The sequence below is a fragment of the Vipera ursinii genome, assembly GCF_947247035.1.
Source record: "Vipera ursinii genome assembly, chromosome: W".
Lineage (NCBI taxonomy): Eukaryota > Metazoa > Chordata > Lepidosauria > Squamata > Viperidae > Vipera > Vipera ursinii.
The window spans coordinates 20,291,140-20,318,433 of record NC_139522.1 but is presented as its reverse complement, the minus strand read 5'-3'; the positions used below and the strand labels follow the sequence as shown (position 1 = coordinate 20,318,433).

The window sequence follows — 27,294 nt, the reverse complement described above, 5'->3', positions numbered from 1 at the left end:
CAGAAACCAATCAAACCTCCCCTTTCTGGGCGTTCATCGCCAGCTCCTGTAGGTCGACTTTAAAACCACGTTTCTTAAGTCTTCTTGTTTTCCATTAGAAAGGTGGACAGTGGCTTTCAACTAGCGGGAGTGTGGAGGACCAGGGGTGGGTGAGAACGTTCTGATTATTTTCTGTGCCAAAATAGAAATGAAGGATGTTGCTTAATATATTTTGTTTATTTTTTTTAAGTTCAAAAGAAGGAGGAAGCTATGCCCTCCGAGGGAGAGAAACATGAGGCTGAGAACAACAATAAGAAAAACAAAACTGGAGCTTCTCAGGTAAATTGTAAGAAAATGGAGGAGAACGAGAGGGAGGGAGAGAGATGGCAAACATCCTACACTACTACCAAGTATTTCCGGATGGTATCAGTTTTCATCAAAATTTACTTTAGAGGTCTTTGAAATGCTCGGAGGAAGAAATGATTAGTTGGAGTGGGTAATATAGGTAATTTCCCATTAAACACCCCCTCCATAGCTTTATGCTTAACTAACTTTCTTAATGTATGTAACAATTTTTGTTCCTGGCTTCTAAATTTTGTATTTCAACTGCTTACATCTAAAGCCTATGCAAAAATGGCTATATTCATCACAAGCTTTGATTTTGTAACCACTGCCTACAAAGGTTTTGTATTTATACAGACAAAACAGGTGAATTTTTATCTTTTTTAAGCAGAGAAAGAACAATATATACTTGCACGGCAAATACACAAAGACAGTCAAAACCACTCAAAAGGGTTCAGAAATGAGTAGATTTTCTAGTTTTGTGGCTATACTGCAAATCGCTTTCTTGAAGAAGCCCCCGTAGTCCCCCATCACATTTTCATTATACTGTCCTTGGTAACAACGTTCAAAGTCTAGTATAGCCTGGTGAAAGCGCTCACCTTGCTCCTCTGAGTAAGCACCCATGTTCTCCTTGAATTTGTCAAGCTGAGCATCAAGGAAATGGACTTTGAGGGACATTCTGCATCCCATTTTGGCATAGTTCTTTAGAGTTTGAACCAGCTGCTAGTAGTTTTCAGCCTTGTGATTGCCCAGAAAGTCGTGAACCACTGCAACGAAACTCTTCCAAGCCACTTTCTCCATCCTGTTCAGCTTCTTGGCAAATTTGTCACACACTATGATCTTTATCTATGTTCCGACGAAGATACCAGCTTTAACCTTTGCCTCCGACAGCTGTGGAAAGAGATCTTGGAGGTACTTGAAAGCTGCTGACTCCTTGTCTACAGACGTGACAAATTGTTTGATGAGGCCTAATTTGATATGCAGTGGTGGCATCAGAACCTTCTGAGGGTCTACCAGTGGCTCCCACTTTATGTTTGTCTTCCCTACGTAGAACTCAGTCCGCTGTGTCCAGTCCCTTCTCTGATAGTGCGCCTTAGTGTCCCAGCTGTCCCAGAGGCAAAGCAAACAAGGAAACTTTGTGAAACTGCCTTGGAGGCCCATCAGGAATGACACAATTTTGAAGTCTGCAATGACCTCCCAGCCATAGTTGTCATACTTCAAGGCACTCGACAACATCTTGAAACTGGTGTCCTCTTTGAGGTGCACAGAGTCAGCCATAGGGAGAGACGGGTACTTGTTCCCATTATGAAACAGCACGGCTTTGAGGCTCCTGGATGAACTGTCTATGAATAGGTGCCATTCATTGGGTTACAGGTGATTCCTATAGACTTGAATAGACAGGCCACATTGTTGCAGAAGCACAGCCCATCTTGTTGACGGAAGAAGTTCGAAAAACGGCGATGCTTTCTCTGATCTGTGACTTATACACTTTAATCCAACAATTTACACTCCTTGAGCCTAGATGTCAGAAGCTCAGCATGGGACTTGGCAAGACCAAGGTCTTTGATCAGATTGTTAAGGTCTGTATGATTGGGGAAGTATGGCTTTCCTCAGCCGCATCTGTGAAATTGTAATCTGTATCTGCAATATCTTCCTCGCTGCCTGACTTGCTTCTTGCTCCTGAAGATGGCTGATCCCTCTCCAGAGTGGTGGGAACAGGGAGCTAAGGGCTGTCTAGTACCAAGGTAATGAAGGAATGTCTAGATACATGATAGGAGCACTCTTGCCAGTTCGACGTTTGGAAGGGTCCACCATGCAGAAGTAGCAGTTGCTTGAGTGGTCAGTCAGTTGCTAACAAATTCTTGGGATAGCAAACTTTATGGCAATCTTTTCTCCCCTGTACCAACTTGTAAACATAGCAGAATTGTGACTTTCAAGATTCTTTATTAGAGCCAATCTCAATAAAAGTAGTTTTAGGCTTCCTGTGGAGTCGATTTCATGGTCTGATCTATCTAGTGAGGCTGACAGCTCACTCTGAATACTTTTTATATTTATTAGTTTATAATATACAATACAAAAATACAAAATAAAATAGGAAAATAGGGGAGGAAAAGGGGAAGGGAAAAGAGTGGGGCAAGGGGAAAACAGAAAAAGTTGACTTCCAACTCCCTTTGGTGCAGTAGAATAAGATAGTAACATCAAATCTCAACTATTTATTTTTACATAACAATATAAACTAGCCATTTCTATAACAAACCTATTAATTGGTAAAACCCAAAATCAAAGTGTCATTTTTTTCCACCTCAAGCAAAAAGTCCAGAAGCAGTTTCTAAGTAGAAACAAAAGTAATTGTATTTTTTCTTTGATCAAAGCAGTCAATTTGGCCATCTCTGCTAACTCCATCAACTTTTGCAACCATTCATCCATTGTAGGAATCAAACTTTCATTTTTGTGTGTAAAGTAATCTTGCTGCAGTCAACATCTATAACATCGAAGTTCCAATTTTTCCAAGTCGTTTTCCATTAAACCCAGAAGCAAAGTTTCTGGTTTTATCTTTATATTCACTTTGAGAATCTTCTATATTAAGATGTGAATCCTACTCCAATATTTCTTTGCTTTATCACATGTCCACCATAAATAATAAAAGGTCCGTTCTTTACATTTGCATTTCCAACATTCATTTGAAATACCTTTATACATTCTTGACAACTTACCTGGTGTTAAATACCAACAATGCATCATCTTATAACAGTTTTCTTATAAATTGTAATTTAGTGTAAAATAATGAGTTGGAAGGGACCTTGGAGGTCTTCTAGTCCAGGGCTTTTCAACCTTTTCACAGATTGTATCACTTTTAGGATATGACAATATTTGAGTACCACCAGTGCTTAGCAAGGTGTCAGAAACTTGATGACTAAAAAAAGGGGGATTTGGGATTTTACTGATTAGATTCATTTGTTATAGAAATGGCTAGTTTATAATATTATGGAAAAGTAAAAAGTTGAGGTTCAATATTAATGCTTCCTTGTACTGCAACAGAGGAACTCTGTTCTTTTTCCCTTCTCCTCCTCACTTTCCCCCCTTTTTCCTCCCCACTGTGTCCTACTATTTGCTTTTCTATTTATGTATTTTATTCTATAATCTAATAAACTATTACAAACTGTAGAAAAAAGTACCAGTTTTAATTTCTTTGGTGGCTGTTCCTTTGCTGAATCACTTTCCCTTTGCACTGACAAATGTATGATGAATTTATCCATGTTTATTAATATGCACCACTACCAGGTAGCTCAGGGATCTTCAAACTTGGCACATTTAAGACTTGTGGACTTCAACTCCCAGAATTCCTCGGCCCTCATGGCTGGTTGAGGAATTCTGGGAGTTGAAGTCCACAGGTCTTAACGTTTCTAAGTTTGTAGACTCCTGAGCTAGCTGGTTGGCCCTTCTTCCTCTCTCCCTCTCCTCTTCTTCCTCCCTACCTTCTGAGCTCTCCTTCCACAGTGTAGTAAGAATGCACCCCCCAATCCCTTCCCTGTACCCTTAAAGACACAGTAATCAAGTGCAAAGCAAGAAAATAAACACAAACTTGTTTTTTTCTCTCTAAGGTGCCTCAGGCTTGTGTCACAATGTTGCAATTCGAGACTGGGCAATTGGGATAAGCTTTAGCTTTAAATTAAGCCAGTTTACCTTCAAAGAAAACTTTCTAAAAGCCACAGGAAGACTCATTTAAAGGGGGTAAAACTAATTACATTTGTTTAAAGGGATTGAACCTTTCCTGTTGTCTTTTTTCCCCTTCCCCCACCCAAACCACGTTCTTTTATAGCCTCTCCTCTCCCCCGCTTTTTTTTTTCTTCAGTTCACCTCCAGCTCTGAGCTGCTTCTGGAAGCGCCAATCAGCTGGAGCCCTGCTGGCTCCTGGGGCTTCTGCCGAGCCCAGACAGTCCTGCAGCTCCAGCTGCTTCTCCCTCTCCCTCAGGCTTGGCTCGCTTAGACTCATTCCCTTCCCCTGCTACACTTGGCTAGCAGTCACGTACCACCTGGCATGTGGCAAAGTACCACAAGTGGTATGCTTACCACTGGTTTAAAAGCCCTGTTCTAGTCCAACCCCCTGCTTAGGCAGGCTATACCCTATACCATTTCAGACAAATGGTTGTCCAGTCTCTTCTTAAAAACTTCCAGTGTTGGAGCATTCACCGCTTCTGGAGGCAGGTTGTTTCACTGATTAATTGTTCTAAATGTCAGGAAATTTCTCCTTGGTTCTAGGTTGCTTCTCTCTTTGATTAATTTCCAACCATTGCTTCTAGTCCTGCCTTCAGGTGCTTTGGAGAATAGCTTGACTCCCTCCTCTTTGTGGCAACCCCTGAGAAATTGGAACACTGCTATCATGTCACCCCTAGTCCTTTTAGACCTTTCATCCACATATTATTCTGTTGTTCAAGCATTACATTATATCCAAGGTTTCTTGCCCACTGAGTCATGCAATGTTTAAATATTCATTCTCCAGATTCAAATTCAATAACAGTTTATAGACCATAGCAATAGTATGTTCATCACTACCACGCAGTAGGATTTCCAATTTTTCACAGAATCAAACTCACAACTCTTTTTGTCTGATTTAAATCTTTCTTTCAATTTTAAATATGTAAACCAATGGCAGACACGCCCTTCTGATTCTAACTCCTCTTTGGATATCCTCTTAAAAGATATTATTTGACCATAAGTTCACCAGTCTGGCTTCACCCCCATTTCCTTTGTAAAAAAAAAAAGCTTCCTGGGGGGGACACCCAGAGAGGCATCTTCACAGAAAACCTTGTTTTATATTTATTCCAAACTCTTAGGATGGCACTCCTAACAATGGTTATTAAAATCAACATTTACTTTAACCTTGCCGTACAATAAATAGCTGTGCCATCCAAATCGCACTTAATTCATGGCCCTTGTTAGGAATTGTGCAGAGGTCTCCTTGTGCTACCAAGGAGTTGCACAGACAAGGAAGGGTACTGAGAGCAGTAAGAGTCACACAGTAACCACAAGAGTACACTGAGTTGTAAAAGTTGAAAGTAGTTTACTTTGAGGTGGTGTAAAAACAAAAATGCATGGTCGAAATAAACAGTCCAGGTCATACACAATAGTAACAGTCCAAGTAGCAATCCAAATACAAAGTCTTCTTACCGGTCCAGAGGTCAATACACAGTTGTACAGGTTTATCACAGTAGTAAACCAATAGTACAGCAAAACAGCAAAAACAGTAACAGTAGAGAGAGCAGTGAATTCAGAGAGAAAGAAGCTACGTTCCTAGCCCCCTCTTATGGCCATGAGAACACTTACACACCCATTGGCCAATTAACATCTTAAAGTCACAACATCATGGTTCATACAGTATATTTTCAACCCAACATTGTAGGCTATCACCATATGCCTAACAGCCCTCTAAATTGAGTAACCTCTTATTCTGAAGATTAACCCACTCTTTTAGCCAGACCAAACAGCAAGCATAGAAATACAATTTCAAGTCTGGTAAACCCAAACCTCCTCTTTCCTTAGCATCTTGCAGTAATTTGTATTTAATTCTTGGTTTTTTCCCTTGCCATATAAACTTGGAGATATCCATCTGCCATTGTTTAAATGGAGTATCAGTTGCAAGTATTGGTAATGTCTGAAACAGAAAACATCTTTGGTAAAACATTCATCTTACAGAAATTCTACCTATTAATGATAATTGCAGTTTATCCCATCTCAATAAGTCCTTTTTGACACAATTCCAAAGAGGCACATAGTTATTTTAAAACAGTTTTGCATTTGTATTTGGCAGTATAACCCCAGGTATTTCATTTTTTTCTCAACCTTAAAGCCAAACTTTTTATTTATTTATTTATTTATTTATTTATTTATTTATTTATTTATTTATTTATTTATATTTAAATTTATATACCGCCCTATTCCTGTAGGACTCAGGGCGGTTTACAGGGAAAATTAAAAGTTAAAATACATCATATAGAATTAAAAACTATTAAAACTAAGATTAAATTAATCCCTGAACTTAACTAAAACCCCATTAATTAAATAATTAAAACCCCTCAGTCTGGGCCAGACAACTCAAAAAACCAAGTTTTCAAGTCCCTACGAAATGAGCGAAGGTCGGGGGCGGTCCTAAGCTCTGTGGGAAGCTGGTTCCAAAGGGCCGGCGCGCCCACAGAGAACGCCCTGCCCCTGGGGATAACCCGCCGGCATTCCTTAACCGGCGGTACCCTAAGAAGGCCCTCCCTGTGGGAGCGCACAGGACGATGGGAAGTTGATGCCGGCAGCAGGTGTTCCCTCAAATATCCCGGACCCAAGCCATTTAGGGCTTTATAGGTCATCACCAGCACCTTGAATCTCACCCGGAGGGCAACCGGAAGCCAATGCAGCTCACGGAGAAGAGGTGTTACATGGGAGTATCGGGAAACTCCCATAACAACTCGCGCAGCTGCATTCTGCACCAGCTGAAGCCTCCGAGTGGTCCTCAAGGGCAGCCCCATGTAGAGAGCGTTGCAGTAGTCTAGCCAGGAGGTCACAAGCGCATGAGTGACTGTGCGTAGGGCATCTCGGTCCAGATAGGGCCGCAACTGGCACACCAGTCGAAACTGGGCAAAGGCCCCCCCTGGTCACGGCTCCTATATGATCTTCAAAATTGAGCCGTGAATCCAAGACGACGCCCAAGTTGCGAGCCCTATCGACGGGGGGTAACACCTCACCCCCCATCATTAGTGGTGGAACAACCTGGTTTATTCGAGATGCCGATATGCACAGCCACTCAGTCTTGGCAGGATTGAGTCGAAGCCTGTTTCTCCCCATCCAAACCCGGACCACTTCCAGGCAACGGGACATCACGTCAAGTGCATCACTGGGTTGGTTCGGGGTGGAAAGAAAAAGTTGGGTATCATCAGCATACTGATGATACCCCACCCCGAAACCACGAATGAGCTCGCCCAGCGGTTTCATGTAGATGTTGAACAGGAGGGGAGAGAGGACCGACCCCTGAGGGACTCCACAAACGAGAGACCTCGGTGCGGACCTCTGCCCTCCCATCAACACCGACTGCGAGCGGCCCAGGAGGTAGGAGGAGAACCACCATAAAACGGTGCCTCCCACTCCCAACCCACTGAGATGCCGCAGTAGGATACCATGGTCGATGGTATCGAAAGCCGCTGAGAGATCTAAAAGGACTAGGACAGAGGAACATCCCCTGTCCCGAGCCCGCCAGAGATCATTTACCAGTGCGACCAATGCCGTCTCCGTGCTGTACCCGGGCCTGAAACCCGATTGGTACAGGTCCAGATAATCAGTGTCCTCCAGGAACAGAGGAAGCTGATGCGCCACCACACTCTCAACAACCTTCGCCAAAAAGCGAAGGTTGGAGACCGGACGATAGTTATTTAAAACAGCCGGCTCCAGGGCAGGCTTCTTGAGGAGGGGCCTCACCACCGCCTCCTTCAAGGCAGCGGGGAAGATACCCTCCTTCAAGGAAGCAGTTATTACTGCCTGGAACCAGCCTCGTGTCTCCTCCCGAGCCGCATAAACCAGCCAGGAAGGGCACGGGTCCAGTAAACAAGTGGTGGAGCTCAGTCTCCTCATAATCCTGTCCACGTCATCGGGAGAAACAGGGTCGAACTCAGTCCAGATAACATGCTCAAGACCGCTTGATTCCTCCATGCCAGACTCTGCCCAGTCAGAGTCCAAACTGGATCTGAGCGATTTTGTCCACCAGATGATGACTAAACTCCTCAGCTCGACCCTGTAAGGGTTCCTCCTTCACCTCCCGATTAAGGAGAGAGCAAGTCACCCTAAACAGGGCGGCTGGGCGATTATCTGCGGACGCGATGAGGACAGCGAAGTAATTAGACTTCGCCGTCCTCATCGCAGCAAGGTAAGACCTTGTGAAGGCTCTTAGTCGCAATCGGTCAGATTCAGACCGGGTGGACCTCCAACCGCTCTCTAGACCCCGTCTCCGACGCTTCATCTCCCGGAGCTCCACAGTAAACCATGGAGCCCAACGGGATCTGCGCCGAGTCTGGGGTCGCAAGGGTACAACACGGTCGAGTGCCTCGGTAGCTGCCCTTTCCCAGGCATCAACCAAGGCATCGACCGGGCTGTGAGTTGAGGGAGATAGGTAAGGACCCAAGCGCCATCTGGAACATATTTAGTCAATATGTCACCATCCTGAGGTCATTTTCTTAGTAAGCATTGTTGTTTTCTGTATATTTATTTTAAAACCTGCTAAAACCCCCAAACTCATTTAATTTCCTCATCAAATAGTCTATATTATGTTTTGGGTCTTGCAAAAATATAACCAAGTCATCAGCAAATGCCCTCAATTTATAAACTTCCTTTTTAATATTTATACCTGTTATTTTCTCATCTTGCCTAATATCTCTATTCAAAACTTCCAACACCAATATAAACAATAAGGGAGGTAGGGGGTATCCTTGTTTCATACCCTTTTGAATTTCGCAAGGGTTGGTTAAGTCCCCATTAATAATAATCTTTGCTTGCTGTGATGTATAAACTGCTTTAATCCCTTGGATAAAATTCTCCTCAAAGTCCATGTCTTCCAAAACTCTGAACATGAAAGCCCAATTTAAATTATGGGAGGTGTTCTCTGCATCCAAGAATAAGCTACAGAGAAAACTAAGTCTGAGCCTCTTTCTTTAGCAAACAGCTGGACCAATCAAAATCGGAACTGTTTCTCCCCTGCCTCACAGCAGAATCAAAACACCATTTAAGCAGTCTTTATTTTAGAAATAAAAAAGTTCAGCAAAGACATTCAGCAGAGTCAGTTAAAGTTGATGATAAAATCCTCTAAAAAGTTTAAATCCAAAAGTTTTTAAGATAGTTTACACAATGATTTCCCGCTTATTTTGGCTTAGTTACAACAACTACTCCCCTCCTCACTCTCTTATACTTACAAAGCTTCAGAAATGATGATATTTCAACAAAAAGAAAAAGGCTGAAGCAAAAGGGAGCCTGTTTTATAGCAAAAGCTAAACATGCATAAAGCTAGTGTTCTAAGAGATGGTGGCAGACCTTATTGTCCATTTTAAATGTCTGGTTCTTCCATGGCGAACATGCTCTTGGTTGCTCTGCCCCCAGGCAGAGGCTCACCCGATTACTTCTTCAAGAAGTTCTCGGAGAGCATCCAGGCATCCAGGGAAACAAAAGCTTTAATTTCCAGAGCTTCCCCTTTCCCAGGGAAGTTTCTTCTGACTTAGAAAACAAATCTGAAGTACAAATCTGTGGAGAATTGGCAGCAGACCAAAGGAGGAATGCTATCGACAGGTCACCAAAGTTCCGGCAGAGGTCAACATAGCAGAATTATATAAATGAAAAAAATAAAATAAAAATTCACACATTACCTAATATTGTGCAAGATATTACCATAGGGTATAATATACATATTGTAGTCTGTATTTTTCTAGAACATTGAAAATAGTGCAAATTTTATTAATTGCAACTCTTAAACTGTAATAAATCACTGAAATTCCATCTAGCAAGCAGCAATTGTTCACCTTACCTTCAAGAGTTTTCTTGTAGTGTTTACATGTGAAATGAGGTGCCCAGGGCTTGTCTCGATCCCCAATAGGCATGCTGAAGTATGCTTTGTAGGCCTTGCACATCTTAACACACTCACAGAGTACTTGGCAGAATGCATCTGCTGGGTGCAATCAACCTCTTGATGCTGTCTAACTCAAATATTGCTATTCAGTATTCTCTTACTCAGCAATTAGACAAACTAAAATGTTGGTTTAAGGCACCTGTACTTTCCTATTTCTGTGGATATTGCTGCATAGTCCCAGAAAGTGCTAGAAAGTTGTAGAAAATTCTTGCCAATTCTAGAAACGTCTGGACAGTTCTCACAGTTCCAGAATATTCTGGACGTCTACTCACCATTGAGTATGAATTGAGAATGTTCTCAAAAACAGATAAATTTCAAAATATTGTCCTGACCACAGAAGTAAAGTTTTTATGGAACAATAGCTATTTTCTATTTATTTTAGGTATAAGGGATTAGGAAAACACAATTTGTATCCAGGAACAAAAACTAAATTAAAATTTGTTACATAATCTAATATGTAGAACGCTTTTACTGCTGTTCCTTTGTAGTTTGTGTTCTAATACACATAATATTTTTATTAGGATTCTCAGCCCTCCCCTCTGGCTCTGTTGGCAGCAACCTGCAGTAAAATAGGAACTCCTGATGAAAATCAAGCAACTGGACAACAGATTATTATAGATCCTAGTCAGGGTTTGGTGCAGCTTCAGAGTCAACCACAGCAGTTAGAATTAGTAACAACTCAGCTTGCTGGAAATGCTTGGCAATTTGTTGCAGCTTCTGCTTCAAAAGAGAACAACAACCAGCAAACATCTTCTGTTACTTCAACTGTAGCAAGTCTGTCCAATAGCAACAATGGAAATGTATCCCCCTCAAAAACAAAACCACGCAATTCTTCTGGAGTAACTCCAGGACAATTTCAAGTCATCCAAGTACAGAGTTCAGGTAGTAGTGTTCAGTACCAAGTGATTCCACAAATTCAGACAGCAGAAGGTCAACAAATTCAGATAAATCCTACTAATGCCACAGTTCTGCAAGATATACAGGGTCAGATTCAGCTCATTCCTGCAGGGAATAATCAAGCTATTATTGCAACTACAAATAGGGCATCTTCTGGGAGTATTATTGCTCAGAATTTGGCAAATCAAACAGTTCCTGTCCAGATTAGGCCTGGTGTTTCTATTCCATTGCAGCTACCTATTGCTGGTACTCAGGCTCAAGTTGTAACTTCATTGCCTATAAATATTGGGGGAGTGACTCTAGCATTACCTGTAATAAATGTTGCAACTGGTAGTAGTTCTGGTCAGGTTGCCCAGTCCACTAATAGTGGACTTTCCAATGGAAATCAGCTATTGTCAACGCCTGTCACAACAGCTTCTATTAGTGTTATGCCTGATTCTCCTCCTCCTTGCACAACTACAGTTTCCACATCACTAACAGGCAGTGAAACATTAGTAACTACTGGAGAAACAGACCAGTATGCAAGCACAGCAAATAGTTCTGAAACTAGTACTGAAGAAGCTCAAATGACCACATCTGAAACAGAGGTACAAAATTCTAGTCAGCTTCAGTCTAATGGGTTGCAAAATTTGCAGGATCAGTCAAATTCACTACAACAGGTTCAAATAGTAGGTCAACCTATTCTCCAGCAGATACAATTCCAACAGCCTCAGCAGCAGATTATTCAAGCAATTTCTCCACAATCTTTCCAGCTTCAGTCAGGACAAACTATTCAGGCCATTCAGCAACAGTCTTTGCAAAATGTTCAGCTGCAAGCAGTGAGTCCAACACAAATACTCATAAGAGCACCAACTTTAACCCCATCAGGACAAATCATCTGGCAGACAGTACAAGTCCAGAATCTTCAAAGTCTTTCAAATCTCCAAGTTCAAAATGCCGGGCTACCCCAGCAGCTAACTATTACCCCTGTGTCTTCAAGTGGTGGTACAATTGCTCAAATAGCACCAGTAGCTGTTGCTGGCGCACCAATAACACTTAATACGTCTCAGATCGCTTCAGTACCTAATTTTCAAACAGTAAGTGTAGCCAACTTGGGGGCTGCAGGTGTTCAAGTGCAAGGATTGCCAGTCACCATTACAAGTGTTGCAGGTAAGTCCTATCAGTTTGAGATTTTTTGGATTTCTGCTATGTAATTAAACTTGACACTTTCTGTCCTGGGTTGGTCAATTTCCATCTTTATGCCCGACTCCTAGGTTTTCTCATTACTTTAGCGATTTGTTATAAATAACTTAAGTTGCAACTTTAAAATATTGATTATACACTCTGCATTAGATAAATATATAAATATATAATTACATATTTACATTTCAATAAAAATTGCTTGAATTATATGTACATAATATGTTTTGATTTAATAATTTTCTGATTCTGTTCAGGAGCCTTGGATTCATTTATGCAAACTGACAATTTGCTTCTTCAAGAAAGTTATGGACCCTTTTAAAATCTGCAGAATAGGAACATAATTTTCCGCTTTAAAGGAATTCATATATAAGAATTAGTCTTTTTTTCCTCCTATATCTGCAGTGATTAAAAGAAGTTAATGTAAGCAATAGTCCACTAAACCAAGATATGGTCATTTATAATTACAATATAATTACAGTTAATTACAGTGGAAGAAGACCCTATATCAGTGGTGGCGAACCTATGGCACACATGCCAGAGGCGGCACGCAGAGCCCTTTCTGTGGGCACATGCCATCGCCCCAGCACACGTGGTCTCTAAAAGTTTGCCATCACTGGCCTAAGGCCAGCCAGCCTGGAGCCGCCGTTGGGGAGGTGCCCCCTCCTCTTGTGCAGCAGTGCAGACATGCCTCACGGGTGGGCAGGGCGGGGCCTCGAGGAGGAGGAAGAGGAGCCTGTCCCTCTGTGATAAGCTGCAGCTGCACTTGGTGGGCAACCTGTAGAAGCCCAACCTTGTTGTGCTGGCCATGTAGTTGTGGTTCGCCCCGCTGTGCCAACTGCTCTCGCGGTGCCTCCAAATGGCCACCATCCTCCAGTGGGTCTTCTCCTTCCTGTGTGTTGGGTGAGGATGGGATGTTGCCGGCAGTGGCAAACTTGGCTGTGTCCCAGCCACGGGGGAGGTCACAGGAGAGGCAGCGCCAGCCAGTGGTCATGGTCAATGTGGGGTGGCGGGCCTGGTGGGTGGGCCTGGTGGGCGCAGGTGGCTGATCTCCACCCAAAGCCCGGACTAATAGGAATGGATGGAAAATATCCGGCGGCAAGAAGGGAAATTGAAAGAAACGGTGGACAGCGTCCTGCAAGCGGAGCGTGAAATGGCACTGCGAGGGGTGGGTTGGGGCAGCGGGAGCAGGACGCTCCATGCGAGGGGTGGGTCGGAGCAGTGGTGGCGATGAAGCGCTCCATTGGGATGGGGTGGGGAAAGTAGTGGCTGGTGGTGGGGCGCTTCTCATTCTCATTGCATTTTTTCCCCCTGACCTTTAAACCATTTTTTAAAACACAAGATTTGTATCATGGAAAAAGCCAACCCATGGCTGAATGGAATACAATGACCTTCTTGAACTTACCATCTTATCGCCTGTCAGTAACAATCCTACAAAGCCCCCACCCCAGTGGTGGGATTCATTCCATAGAACCAGTACCTAATTTATTTTGAGTTCGGAGAACCGGCCCAGAAATGGCTAGACTAGCGTGCATTCACATGCCTCCAATCCCTTTCTTCCTTGCTGCAATGTGGCTTTGCAGCAAGCAAGGCGGTTGGAGGCACGTGAATGCACGCTAGTCTGGCATCTCAAAAAAAAATGGGTTTTTTCCCCTGTTGACAAGTGGAAATACTCCACCTTACCTGAGACTGGATTTTTTTTTCTCCACTCGATGTTCGCTGCCAGACTGTTTTACTTAGTGCAACAGAATGGGAAGGATCCACATTCTGCAGCAAATAAACTTTAAAGAGAGTTTTAAAAGTATGGCAGAGAAAATACTGCCCCTTACATGGGATCAAGGTTTTTTTCTCCACTCCCTTTGGCTGTTCGCTGCCAGAATGTCTGAGAGCAAAAAGCCAAGGAGGGAGGAGAAAAGCCTTCTTACGTGGGATTGGGGGGGGTTTTCTCTGCTCTCCAAGGCTTTTTGCTGCCAGGAAGTAAACTTTAAAGAAAGTTTAAAAAGTATGGCAGAGAAAATAATACACCTTACGTGGGATCAGGGTTGTTTTCTCTGCTCCCCTCGCACACCTCAGTACCTACCACGGCTGCCAGCACAAAGGAGGTGAAGCGGTCAGCTAGGAAGCCCTACTTAGAGGTGGTAGAGCATGTCCAGGGCCAGCAGGCAAAAGGCCACCCCGAGTGGGAAAAGCTGGATCCCCATCGGCATCATGGCCACCCAGGCCCAGCAAAGATGGAGGGAGGCACACAAGCCTAGCTGGGACTGGGGGGGGGCATGGCACTGATGGAGATATGGCTTTCCCCGCTTGAGGTGGCCTTTGGCTTGCTGGGCGTGGGCGTGCTCTACCACCTGTACTTGAGCTTGCTAGCTGGCCATTTCACCTCCTTTGTGCTGGGCAGGCCAGGTGCTCCAGGCAGCGGTGGTAGCCTAATGGACCTGCATGACCTGCTGGCACCAGCAGCCCAAGGTGGGGCTAAGGTGCATTGGGTATGCTAGTGGAGCAGGCTTCATGTGCGGGCCAAGATCTGCAAGGGGGCCAGGGAGATGACCAGCAGCAACCTGCTCTCCAACCGCAAGCAAAAACAGATGGGACAGAGTAGGTACATCCGGCAGTCTGCATCATGTGCCTCCCCCCTCCCCTACTCTGCCTGCTGCTGGAGGGCTGGCCCGGTATTGGCAGTGGGCTGCGGAGCACCAGAGTGCACCGGTCGAGGGGCGGGCAGGCTGTGGTTGCTGACGGACACTGTTGGCCCCCATGCGCTCGCTGTGTGCGGGGGCTGATGGTGTCAGGCAGCAGCTGCCCCAGCCCCTGCCCAAAGTGGCACCTTAGAAAACCTTGTTTTATATTTATTCCAAACTCTCAAAATGGCACGCCTAGTAAAATGGTTATTAAAATCAACATTTATTTAACTTTGTCATACCACAAGTAACCATGCCAACCAAACCTTAGTTCATGGCCTTCTAGATACAGTAACCCTCTTATTCTGAAGGTTCACCCATTCAGAAATTCAGAATCTTAAGAACTCTCAAGTTTTCAACCAGAAATTACTGGAAACTGAAAAGGATCTTTTGTTCAATGTAAGCAATATAGGTGGAGCATTTTACTTTCCATCTTTTATTCTATATAAGTATGTTGTTAGTGTTTCCTATTTCATAAACTATTATATACTCAAGCCTACCTTGCTACCATATAAAAAGTCTACACAGTGGTTAAAATGCCAGTTTTTTGAGATATTTCTTTTACAAGGAAGAGTGGGCAAAGATTCTCAAGGCAAGATGTGCTATGCTAATAGGCTCCTAACGCAAAAGACTGAATGCTGTCATAAAATCAAAAGGTGCTTCAACAAAGTATTAGATTAAGGGTGTGCACAATTATGCAACCGTGTAGTTGTACATTTCTTATTGTTATTTTTCCCCCTACAAGATTTCAATTTGTTTTTCAATTGAATTGTACAGCTTATGGCAGTGATGGCAAACCTTTTAGGGACCGAGTGCCCAAACTGCAACCCAAACCCCACTTATTTATCGTTGGGTGCCGGATGGGCATAGGCGCGGCTGGTGTGGGCGTGGCCTACTGGGTGGGCATGGCCAGGTTGATGTCACTCATGTCGGGGGCACTTGTGCGGGCCTGGGCAGGACTGGGGTGGATCTGAGGGTCTCTGGCAGAGGGGTTGGTGGGATCAGGGCGAGCGCCAGGACATGGTCCACTGGAGGAGCCTCACTGAGCCTCAGGCCATGCAGGGGGGCCCTGGATGGTGGCACCGACTGCCTAGAGCCCTGGGCAGTGGAGGTCAAGCGCCCAGCCCGGCCCTTGAGCTCCCACGGCACCAGGACCCCACAGCCCTGCCTAGCCTAGCCGCACTTCCCCGACGGGGTGCCCAGCTGCATTTACCTTCTCCTCAAGGCTACTGCTTCTGTGCTCGCTCTCCTTGGCCAGGTTGCTCATGGTGGGTGCAGGAGGGCAAAGTGCGTGGGTCAGAGGGAGGCCCACTCACTCTCCATGCGAGGAGACCTGGCTTTGTAACCAAAGCATCCTCAGCAATAGGATGGGAGACCACCAGTGGATGGCGAAAGGGCAACAGGGCTGCTGGTGGCCAAGTGCTAAGGCAGGACTTCCTTCAGACCCTCCCTCCCTCTTATTCCAATCTCCTTCCTTCCTCCCTCCCTCCTTCCTTTTCATTCCCATCTCCTTCCTTCTTTCCTTCCCTTTCTTTCTTCCTGTTTCCCTCCCCTCCTTCTTTCCTCCCCTCCCTCCCCCTCTCTGTGCGCAAGAAGGGACGAGGGGAGGGGGAGTGGTTGGCAGCGTTTCTCTCAAAGAGTAAGAGAGTTGGAAGAGGTCTTTGAGGTCTTTAGTCCAAGCCCCTGCTCAACCAGGAGACCTATACCATTCCAGACAATGGAATATCTAATCCTACTGCGGCGTCTCAGGGGGTTGGGAGTGGGAGGCACTGTTTTGCAGTGGTTCTCCTCCTTTCTCCTGGGCCGCTCGCAGTCGGTGTTGACGGGAGGGCAGAGATCCGCCCCGAGGCCTCTCGTTTGTGGCGTTCCTCAGGGGTCGGTTCTCTCTCCCCTCCTGTTCAACATCTATATGAAGCAGCTGGGCGAGATCATTCGTGGTTTCGTGGTGGGGTATCATCAGTACGCTGATGATACCTAACTTTTTTTCTCTACCCCGAACCAACCCAGCGATGCCCTCGCCATGATGTCCCGTTGCCTGGATGCGGTCCGGGTTTGGATGGGGAGAAACAGGCTTCGTCTCAATCCTGCCAAGACTGAGTGGCTGTGCGTACCGGCATCTCGAGTTAACCAGTCTATTCCACCTTTAATGATGGGGGGTGAGGTGCTACCCCCCGTTGATAGGGCTCACAACTTGGGTGTCCTCCTTGACTCACAGCTCAGTTTAGAAGATCATATAGGAGCTGTGACCAGGGGGGCCTTTGCCCAGGTTCGCCTGGTGTGCCAGTTGCGGCCCTATCTGGACCGAGATGCCCTACGCACAGTCATGCGCTCATGACTTCCCGGTTGGACTACTGCAACACTCTACATGGGGCTGCCCTTGAGGACCACTCGGAGGCTTCAGCTGCTGCAGAATGCAGCCGCGCGAGTTGTGATGGGGGTTTCCCGATACTCCCATGTAACACCTCTTCTCCGTGAGCTGCATTGGCTTCCGGTTGCCCTCCGGGTGAGATTCAAGGTGCTGGTGATGACCTATAAAGCCCTAAATGGCTTGGGTCCGGGATATCTGAGGGAACACCTGCTGCCGGCATCAAGCTCCCTTCGTCCTGTGCGCTCCCACAGGGACGGCCTTCTCAGGGTACCGCCAGCAAAAGATTGCCGGCGGGTAACACCTAGGAGGAGGGCCTTCTCTGCGGGTAACACCTAGGAGGAGGGCCTTCTCTGTGGGTGCGCCTGCCCTTTGGAACCAGCTGCCCGTAGAGCTCAGGACTGCCCCTGACCTTCGTTCATTCCGCCGGGACCTGAAGACCTGGCTCTTTGACCTTTCCAGCCAGGACTGAGAATTTTAAGTGTAATTTTATTTTAATTAGGTTTTAATTGGAGTTTAATAGGAGTTTTATTTATTCAAGGACTAAATTTAATTATTTTAATTGTTCTTAACTTTTGTAATTTATATTGTTATTTTAAATTCCTTGTGAACCGCCCTGAGTCCTACGGGAGAAGGGCGGTATATAAGTCCAATAAACATAAACATAAACAAACATACTTAAAAGCCTCCAGTGATGGAGCATCCACAACTTCTGAAGGAAAGCCTTTTCACTGGTTAGTTGTTTTCACAAGTCTTTAGTTCTAGGCTGGTTTTCTTCTTGATTAGTTTCCATTTATTATTGCCTTCTGATGCCTTTGGAAAATAGGTTGACCCCTTCTTCTCTGTGGCAGCCATCAAATATTAGAACATTGCTATCATGTCACCACCCCAGTCCTTTTCACTAAGCTAGACACACCCAATTCCCACAAACATTTGTCATATGTTTTAGCCTCCAGCCCCCTAATCATTTATATTTACCATCCATTTAGACCAGATGGTCCTCCTGGTTTGGCTTATAGAACAGTGGCCATGAGCAGAGCCTTCTCAGAGACGGGTATTATAGAACTATAGAATTATAGAACTTTCTTCCAAGGAAAATATGAACAGTGCATCCCTCACCCGTTTAGAGGCAACTCCAAGCACTGTTCAGCCAAGCATATGTAGAACAACACCATATTTTATGGTCAAACAGCACTAAGAAGATTACTACTAATATTTTTCTTTCTTAAAATACACACTTTTAATATTGTTTTAAGCAGTGCTGGTGATGCTTTACAATAGCTGTCTTTGAGAGTTTTTTTGTAAACTACCCTGGATTTCTCAGAAATATTTAATTTTGAATTTGATGTTGATTTAATAAATTAGGCAGAAGAAACAAATGTTTAAATACGTCTAAATCCCACAGACCTACTGCTTCCTAGGCGCATACTGCAGAGAAAATAAGGCATTGCATTTCTAGCCAGCATAGCCACAGGATGATGGGAACTGTGGTGCATGACACCCAAAAGACATTAGTTTGGGTAAGGCTGGATTACCGTAAATTATAAAAGAGCAGATGAGAGTAAGTAGAAGCAAGAAACACTTCCCACGTCTCCAACAAAATAATTGGGGGGGGGATTTGACTCGGCCTTTTAATTTCAACTCACACCAATTCCTCTTAACTTCCCATTCAATCCAAAGAGGGGAGGGGAGGTGGCAAGAATAGACCACAAAGCCAATCTGCGAGTTTGCTCTCTCGCCTGCCTGCACACCACCTCCCTGACGCAGCATGTGTGTGTGTGTGTGTGTGTGATAGAGAGAGAGATCCCTTTTTTGTAAGTTTGCTTACTCTGCAACATTTTCCTTTCCCCACACTTTCACTTCCCTGCTGGCTCAATCTCTTTCTCACTCTCTCTCTCTCACACACACACACACACAAAACCTCTCCCTGCTTTCTCCCCCTTCTCCCCCTTTTCCTCTAGCTGCACCTGAACGTAGTGAGAGTAGGTTTAAAAAAAAGAAGGGAGGAAGAAAGGGGGAAGCTCCCATTTTTTGCAACACCTTGCCTTCCTCCTCCTCCTCTTCCCCTCTTGGCTCTCTGTGTCTCTCCCTCTCTCACACACACACACAAAGAGAAACCCTTCCTGCTTTCTCCTCCTTCTCACCCTTTCTCACCAGCCGCCACACGTTGCCAGCCACCAGCAGTTCCAGGCTACGGCTCTGCATGACTGCTGCATTCCCCTCTGGCCCTACAATGTGGCGGAGAGGGCGAATGGGAGCCGGCCGATGCTTGGCTTGTGCTACTGCGCACTCCCATTTCCACGCCTTTCATCCCACAGGCCGGGCGTGCCGTGGGGCGCTAGGCTTACAGAGTGCCAAGGCCCAAGTGAGGAAAGGCATGGTGCAGCAAAGCAGAGCTGGACGAGGAGAGGCCCAGCAAAGTGGGGAATGGGCAGGTGTGATGGCCGAGGCTGGGAGGGGTGGGGCGGGGCGGGTTGAGGCAAATGAGCTGCAGCTGCTGCAAACCACCAGCCCCCGAGTGCTCGCCATTTCCTGTGTGTGCGCCAGGAGGACGCCCAGTCAGGTTGGGGTGGGCTGGGGCTGGGGCAGTGGGGGCTGGTCCCTTGCCATTTCTGGGACAGCCCCAGGGAGCCAAATTTGGGCCCTCCCCAGCCCACGGGCCTTGCGTTTGACATGTCTGAGCTACAGCTTTGGTGGCTTTGTAGGCAGAGCTGCAAAGTTCTCTGTCAGAACTTCGTAGCTCTGCCTACAGAGCCACCAAAGCAGCAGGTGCCTACAGAGCCTACAGAGCCACCAAAGCAGCAGGTGAAGCACTGGAGGCTTGGGGAGGGAGGGCGCTGAAGTGAAGTGTTTGTGGGACTATTGGTAAAAAAAAAAGTTCCATCAGACTTTCTAACTTCTTGAGATCTCGCAAGAAGTTAGAAAGTCTGATGGAACTTTTTTTTTTTACCGATAGTCCCACAAATATGCAGTGAAGGCTGAGAACCGAACAGAAAAACAATGCAGCTGAAAGGCAGGTTAGTAAAAAAATGCTTGGGGGAGGTGAGGGCATCTGGGCGGGGGTGGGCGCGGCAACCTTACTCTGTGGCTTCAGCAGGTGTCTGGCAGGGGGAGGGAAGCAACTGATCTACCACCATGCTAGCGCCACCATGTTGCTTCTCCACCCCATGCACAGGCCCCGCCCCACCCCTTGCACGGAGAACCCTGCTCCTGCTGCTCCGCTCCACCCGCACACAGCACCTTTCCAGCTCCGATGCGTTACTTCCTCCACCGCTGTGTGGGACTAAAAATAAAGTTCAATCAATCAATTCCAACTTTGCAAGATCTTTTTTTTCCTGCGAGAAGTTGAAATTGATTGAACTTTTTTTTTTGCACACGGCGGCAGAGGCCTAAAGCGAAAAGGTTTTATAAAACCGAGATTAAAAAACCACTTGCCCGGGGAGATTTTGATGCAGGTTGCTCATGGACGAGACTGAAGGCCTAGGACTGGGATGATGGCACGTGTGCCCACAGAGAGGGTTCTGTGAGCCACCTGTGGCACACGTGCCATAGGTTCGCCACCACAGGCTTATGGGTTATGTTAAGGAATTTGTTGTGCAGAGGTCTCCTTGTGCTACCAAAGAGTTGCACAGACAAGGAAGGGTACTGAGAGCAGCAAGAGTCACACAGTAACCACAAGAGTACACTGAGTTGTAAAAGCAAAAAGTAGTTTACTTTTGAGGTGGTGTAAAAACAAAAATGCACAGTCAAAAATAAACAGTCCAAGTAGCAATCCAAAATACAAAGTCTTCTTACCAGTCCAGAGGTCAATACACAGTTCACAGTAACAGAGCAAAAACAGTAATAGTAGAGAGCAGTGAATTCAGAGAGAGAAAGAAGCTACGTTACTAGCTCCCTCTTATGGCCATGAGAACACTTACATACTCATTGGCCAATTAACATCTTAAAGACATAGCATTATGGTTAATATATTTTCAACCCAACATTGTAGGCTAACACCATATGCCTAACAGGTTAAATTAAAGGTGTAAAAGATTCTGAAGTGTTTTATTTTAGTCTGACTTTTTTACATCTCAAAAACCTGGCATTTTAACAGTGGTTTGTAGACTTTCTATATCCACTGTATAGCCTCTGTCTAAGTGTGGGGCCTCATGGGAAAAAAACATTTTCAGAGATATGGTTTAGGTTTTTTTTTTAATTGAAAAGTTTAAAAATACATTTTATCTTTCACAATCCCCCCTCCCCCCACCCCTACCTATCCCTCCCTGCCCCTCCCCCCCATTTCCCCCTCCCCCCTGACTTCCCAGAGCTAAGTACAAGGTATAAAAACAAAGAACAATCATAAACATCCCTATGCTAACAACAATAAACTCTTAAATCTATCGCTCTCTAGCTCATATAAGATAACTACAAGCAACATTAACATTACATATAAAAAGAAAAAAAACAGAAAAAAGAAAGGAAGACTTATTCAAATGCTAAATGAAACTTTTTGGTCCCATATTTGTTCTGGATATAATCAATCCATTTTTTCCACTCCATAATATAACGTTCTTGCAAATGTTCTTTCAAGTAAGCCGAGATCTTTGCCATTTCCGCTCCGCCAGGTCAGAAACCTTTAGAGTCCATTCTTCTATAGTCGGCAGCTCCTCCTTCTTCCAATATTGACCTATTAAAAGTCTTGCTGCTGTAATTAAGTTCAACATCAACTTAGTGTCCACAACAGTAGCATCTGTAATTATGCCCAACAAAAACAATTGCGGACAGAACTTAATCCTTTGCTTAAAGATCTTCTGCATATTCCACCAAATTTTTATCCAAAAAGCCTTAACCTTTTTGCAGGTCCACCATATGTGAAAATATGTTGCATCTTCACCACCACACCTCCAACATTTTGGCTGATAGTTCGGATACATACTTGCAAGCTTTTTAGGATCTAAATGCCATCTATAAACCATTTTATAAAAGTTCTCTCTTAGGTTCTGAGCTTGTGTAAATTTTACGTTCCTCACCCAGATCTTTTCCCACATTTCCATAGTAATAACTTCTTGGATGTTCTGGGCCCATTTTATCATACAGTCTTTAACAAGTTCTGTTTCTGAGTCAATTTCTATCAGGGCAAGATATATCCGTTTGATATGTGCTGGACCCTGATTTCTAATTTGCTTTATCAAATTTTCATCAGACATTGCAAAACCAATTTTCTGATCTTCTTTCCACCTGGCCCGTAACTGAGTATATTGAAACCAAGTTTGAACAATCTTCTCATCTTGCAAGAGGTTGTACGGCTTCAAACACCAGACATTTCTTTCCAAGCTTAAAATCTCCTTATACGTAGTCACATCATGTTTGAAACCAACATTTATGTTTTCTATTGCGTGTTTTGGAATTGCCCACAACGGCATCTTGTAACCTAACTTATGTCTATACTTCTTCCAAACTCTCAACGATGCCTGTCTTAAAATATGCACTTTAAACACATTATCTACCTTCTTATCATACAACAAATATGCATGCCAGCCAAATAACAAGTCATGGCCCTCAAGATTTAATAATCTCTCTTGTGTCAAATTAATCCAATCACTTATTCCTGATAACGCAGCAGCTTCATAATATAATTTAAGTTTAGGCATTTTAAGACCACCTCTTTCACGAGCATCCTGCATAATCTTAAGTTTAACTCTTGGCCTTTTCCCTGCCCAAACAAATTTATTGATACCCCGTTGCCATTCTTCCAAATTAGAATCTTTTTTAAGGACCGGTATCATTTGAAATAAAAATAGAAATTTAGGCAGGACATTCATTTTCACTGCTGCAATTCTTCCCAGCAAAGACAATTGCAATTTTTCCCAACTCTCCATTTCTTTTTGAATTTTTCCCCATAACTTTTCATAGTTATTTTTATATAACTTTGTATTAGAGGGTGACAAAAACACCCCCAAATATTTGACCCTTTTAACAATCTCGAATGCAGTTAATCTTTCTAAAAGGGCCTTTTGCGATACTGTCATATTTTTGGCCAGAATTTTAGTTTTTTGTACATTGACTTTAAATCCAGAAACCTTCCCATATTGCATTATTATCTCCATCAGGTCCACAACAGAGTTTTCTGGCTGGGTCACCGTAACAACCAGATCATCTGCGAACGCTCTCAGTCTATAATCCTGATCTCTAATTTGTATACCCTTAATTGTTTCCGAATTCCGTATTTTTACCAATAATATCTCCAATGTTAAAACAAATAATAAAGGTGATAACGGACACCCTTGTCTTGTGCCCTTCTCAATATTACATACTTCAGTCAAACTATTGTTAACTATTATTCAGGCAGTTTGTTTTTGATATAATGCCCTAATTGGTTGCAACAATTTATCCCCAAAATTCATTTTATCTAAAACTTTCATCAAAAATTGCCAATTCAATTGATCAAAAGCTTTTTCAGCATCTAGAAAAATTAGCGCCGCAGGGATCTGGTTGTTCCTTTCCAAAAACTCCATCACATCAACTATATGCCTCACATTATTTTTCATTTGCCTACCACTAATAAACCCAGTTTGATCCCCATGAATCACCTGTTGCAGAACCCTCATCAATCTGTTAGCTAACACCTTGGCAAATATCTTGTAATCTGTATTTAAAAGTGATATCGGTCTATAGTTTTTAACTTGAGTAGCATCTTGATCTTCCTTCGGAATCAAAGAAATAAAAGCAGTTCTCCAAGACGGAGGCACTTTTCCCCCCCTCTGAATTGTCTGAAACAATTCCTTTAACGGCTTTATCAGCTCCAATTGTAGATTTTTGTAATAAGCTGCAGTCAGACCATCTGTACCTGGCGCTTTGTCCGCCTTCAGTTCCTTAATTGCTATAAGGATTTCTTCTTCTGTTATCAATTGATTAATCTCCTCCTTTTGTTCTTGCGTAAGAACCGGGATGCTAGCATTCTCCAAATATACATCAATGTCTTTTTCATTAATCTTCTCCTTAGCATATAATGTAGAATAAAAATCCACAAAAGCTTCCTTAATAAGATCCTGTTGAAACACAACCTTTCCCTTATGTTCAATTTTATCTATATTAGAAGCCCTTTGCTTTTTCCTTAGTCTGTAAGCTAGCCATCTACCTGGCTTATTAGCATTACAAAAAGTATTATGCCTGGCAAACCGCAAATTGGTTGCCACTTGATCAGCCATCAATTTATCAAATTGTCCTCTTAATAGCTTAATAACCTCCTTCGTCTTCACATCCAATGGGTTCAAAATTAGGGCCTTTTCTTTTTCCCTAATTTCATTCTCCAGTTCTTTCCTTCTGGCTTCCAAAGTACGTCTGTATTTATTATTCATATATATCAACACCCCTCTCATGTAGGCCTTGCTAGCATCCCAAACCATGTCCATAGAGGTATCCTTATTCATATTAATTTCAAAGAAATCCTTCATCTGCTGTTTACATTCTTCCACATTCCTCTGATTTCTAAACAAATTCTCATTTACGCGCCACGAGCGCCTATCCCTATTGTCCTTGTTGATCTCTAACCAAACTGGGCTATGGTCAGAAATAGTTCTTGCACAGATCTTTACCTTCTTAATCCTAGAAAAAAAATCATTAGTCAGCAAAATAAAATCAATCCTGGAAAAAGATTTAGGCAATCTAGCATGACTCGGAACACGCTTAAAAGAACCAGCCTTGTCCATCTGTACGTCTAAAACACCATTCCAGTCCCCCATAAAAATAAACGATTTATAATCCAATTGGGTAACCTTTGTGTGAAGTAAACTAAAAAAATCAGCTTGTTGTTGATTAGGAGCATACAATCCAACTAAAAGCGTTTTTTTACCTTCTAACAGCAAATCTATCATAACATATCTTCCTTGCTTGTCTGCTTCAATTAGTTCCGCTGTTAGGGTACTTTTAACGTAGACAACCACTCCATTTTTCTTGTTCAACGCAGAAGCAACAAATTGCGTACCCAACCTTAGGTTCGATAAGTACTTTTTGTCCATAACCCTAATATGCGTTTCTTGCAAACAAATAACATCAGTCTTGAATTGTTTTAAATATTGAAAAACTTTCTTTCTCTTCTGTGGTGAGTTTAATCCATTGACATTCCAGGTTAAAAATTTAGTCGCCATGCTTGGCGTCCCAAAGCTTTTGGAGCACATCTTCAATGGCCCCTGAAATTTCCTTGGGCCGGGCTCCTCCCACAGCTTCACTATAGGTACGCTTTGGAAGTTCCATAACTTTCTGCTGGTCTTGCCCTTGTACTTGTCTTGCTCTTCTTAAGGCGGCACGCGTCAACCTCTGCTCTCCAGCAGCAGCCGATGAAGCTATAATTTGATCCCCTCCAGCACCATTCTCCTCTATCTGTCCACCTTCAGCCTCTTGAGGTTTTCCCTCTCCAGATCCCTTTGCAGCTTCCAGGAGTGATAGAGGGGTTGCTTTTAAAACATTGCTGTAGAAATCACGTGCCTGAGTCACTGTAACCAGACAATATCTTTTACCTTCATGCATCACCACCATTCCGACTGGAATCTCCCATCTGAACTTGATATCACATTTCTTAAGTTCCTGTGCAAGGAATGCAAAATCTTTCCTTCTCCTTAAAATCTTTGGAGGAATCTCTTTTAGAACCAGAACTTCTTGCTCAGCAACCACAAATTTAGTATCATAAGCAGCTTGAATGACTTCATCTCTAGTTGCTCTCTTTGTAAAATAGACCACCACATCTCTAGGTAGCTTCCTCTGCCTTGCAATCCATGAATTTACGCGAAAGATTTTATCTATGCTTCCCTCTATTTCAGATGCTGGCTGGCCCAGTGCTGCTTCCAAAGCCTCAGAGATCAGCTGCTTTAAGTCTTCTTTAGGATTCTCTTTTAAACCTCTGATTCTAATAGCATACTGCATCTGATGGTATTGAACAAGGCTCAATTCTCCATCCATTCTATCCCTTATATTTTCATTCTCTTGTACTTTTACTTCTAATATAGAGTTCTTTTGACTAAGATCCTCCACTTTTTCATCCAAACGTTGCACACATTCAGCCACGCTTTCAATTGTAGACAAAATGTCCACCCTCATTGCACTAAACATCTCTTCCATCCTCTCCTCCAATTTCTCCAATTTCTCCTCCAGCTTTGCCATTTTATCATCCATCATATCTGACATTACCTGGGATTGCTTTGCAAAGGCATCTTGTAAGTCCTTAAGCGTCAATGCCAGAGGAGGTGCAGGAGGAAGCAAAGCTTGCAACGAAGTCTGTTGCACCGGGGAAGTTCCCGCACTACGAAGAACTTTAGAGGAAGATTTAGCCGCCATCTTGCCCAACTTTCACTTGTTGCGTACTTTCACTTTAAAGCTATAAAATCCATTGAGCCAGGGAGTAAAAATAAAAGTCCACTTCACCTTGACCTCCTGTACCGCTCTGCCTGCACTTTGTTACTCAAAAGTCTTTCTTTCTGGCAGGGGTGGTTGCTAACGCCTGGCTCTGCTCCAAAATTCACAGAGCAGAGACGCTGCGCAGCTCGGAGCTAACCCAGGCTTCAGGGGGGCTCAATCCTTCAGCCGCCCAAACTTTCAGCTCAGGCGGCCCCGGAGAGCTCAACCCCTACCTGGGGCCTCACCCCCTCCTCTTCTCCCGAGGAGGGGGCTTCAAATCCACCTAAACAGCTGATCGGCGCTGTTTTAGGTGGATAAACACAGCTGCGAAGCGGACAGCCCGGAGCCGGCTGTCTTCGGCGCCGCGTCGCCACCGGAAGTCAGATATGGTTTAGGTTTTATCCACACTCTATTAAGATTATACAATAGCAATTTATGTCATAATTATAGGTTATGTTTCCAACTTTCTGATCAAGTATTGTCCAGGTGTGTTAGACCAACCTTACAGAATGCTAAAGGTTGAAAAAGGCTGAGCTGTAGAAACTGACACCCTTAGCTTTTAAGGGAAGCTTGTTGCACTTATATGAAAATATATTGGGATAAGGGGCTTAGAATTTTAGTTATTACTATGTGTTTTAACAAGTATATAAATTTTGAGTAGTTGCCTAATTTTTATGACCTATAGCAGGGGTATCAAACTCAATTTCATTGAGGTGTGCATCAGCATAGTGGTTGCCCTTGGGGCTGGATGGGTGTGGCTGAGTGGGCATGGCCAGAGTGGTCACAGCCGACTGGGCATAGCCAGCTTGATGTCACTCACGTTGGGGCACCTG

At 44.0% G+C, this 27,294-nt stretch overlaps 1 protein-coding gene across 1 annotated transcript in view; it reads left to right on the top strand.

Annotated features, from left to right (window-relative positions):
* Window positions 1–237: 237 nt before the first annotated feature.
* The window catches only part of LOC310648237 (transcription factor Sp4-like), a 136,113-nt gene continuing 109,056 nt past the window's right edge, over window positions 238–27,294 (top strand). Inside the window, exons 1-2 of the mRNA XM_083375985.1 lie at window positions 238–318; window positions 10,492–12,016. Coding sequence (XP_083232111.1) covers window positions 250–318; window positions 10,492–12,016 — 1,594 coding nt within the window. The 5' untranslated portion in view covers window positions 238–249. The remainder of the gene's footprint in view (window positions 319–10,491; window positions 12,017–27,294) is intronic.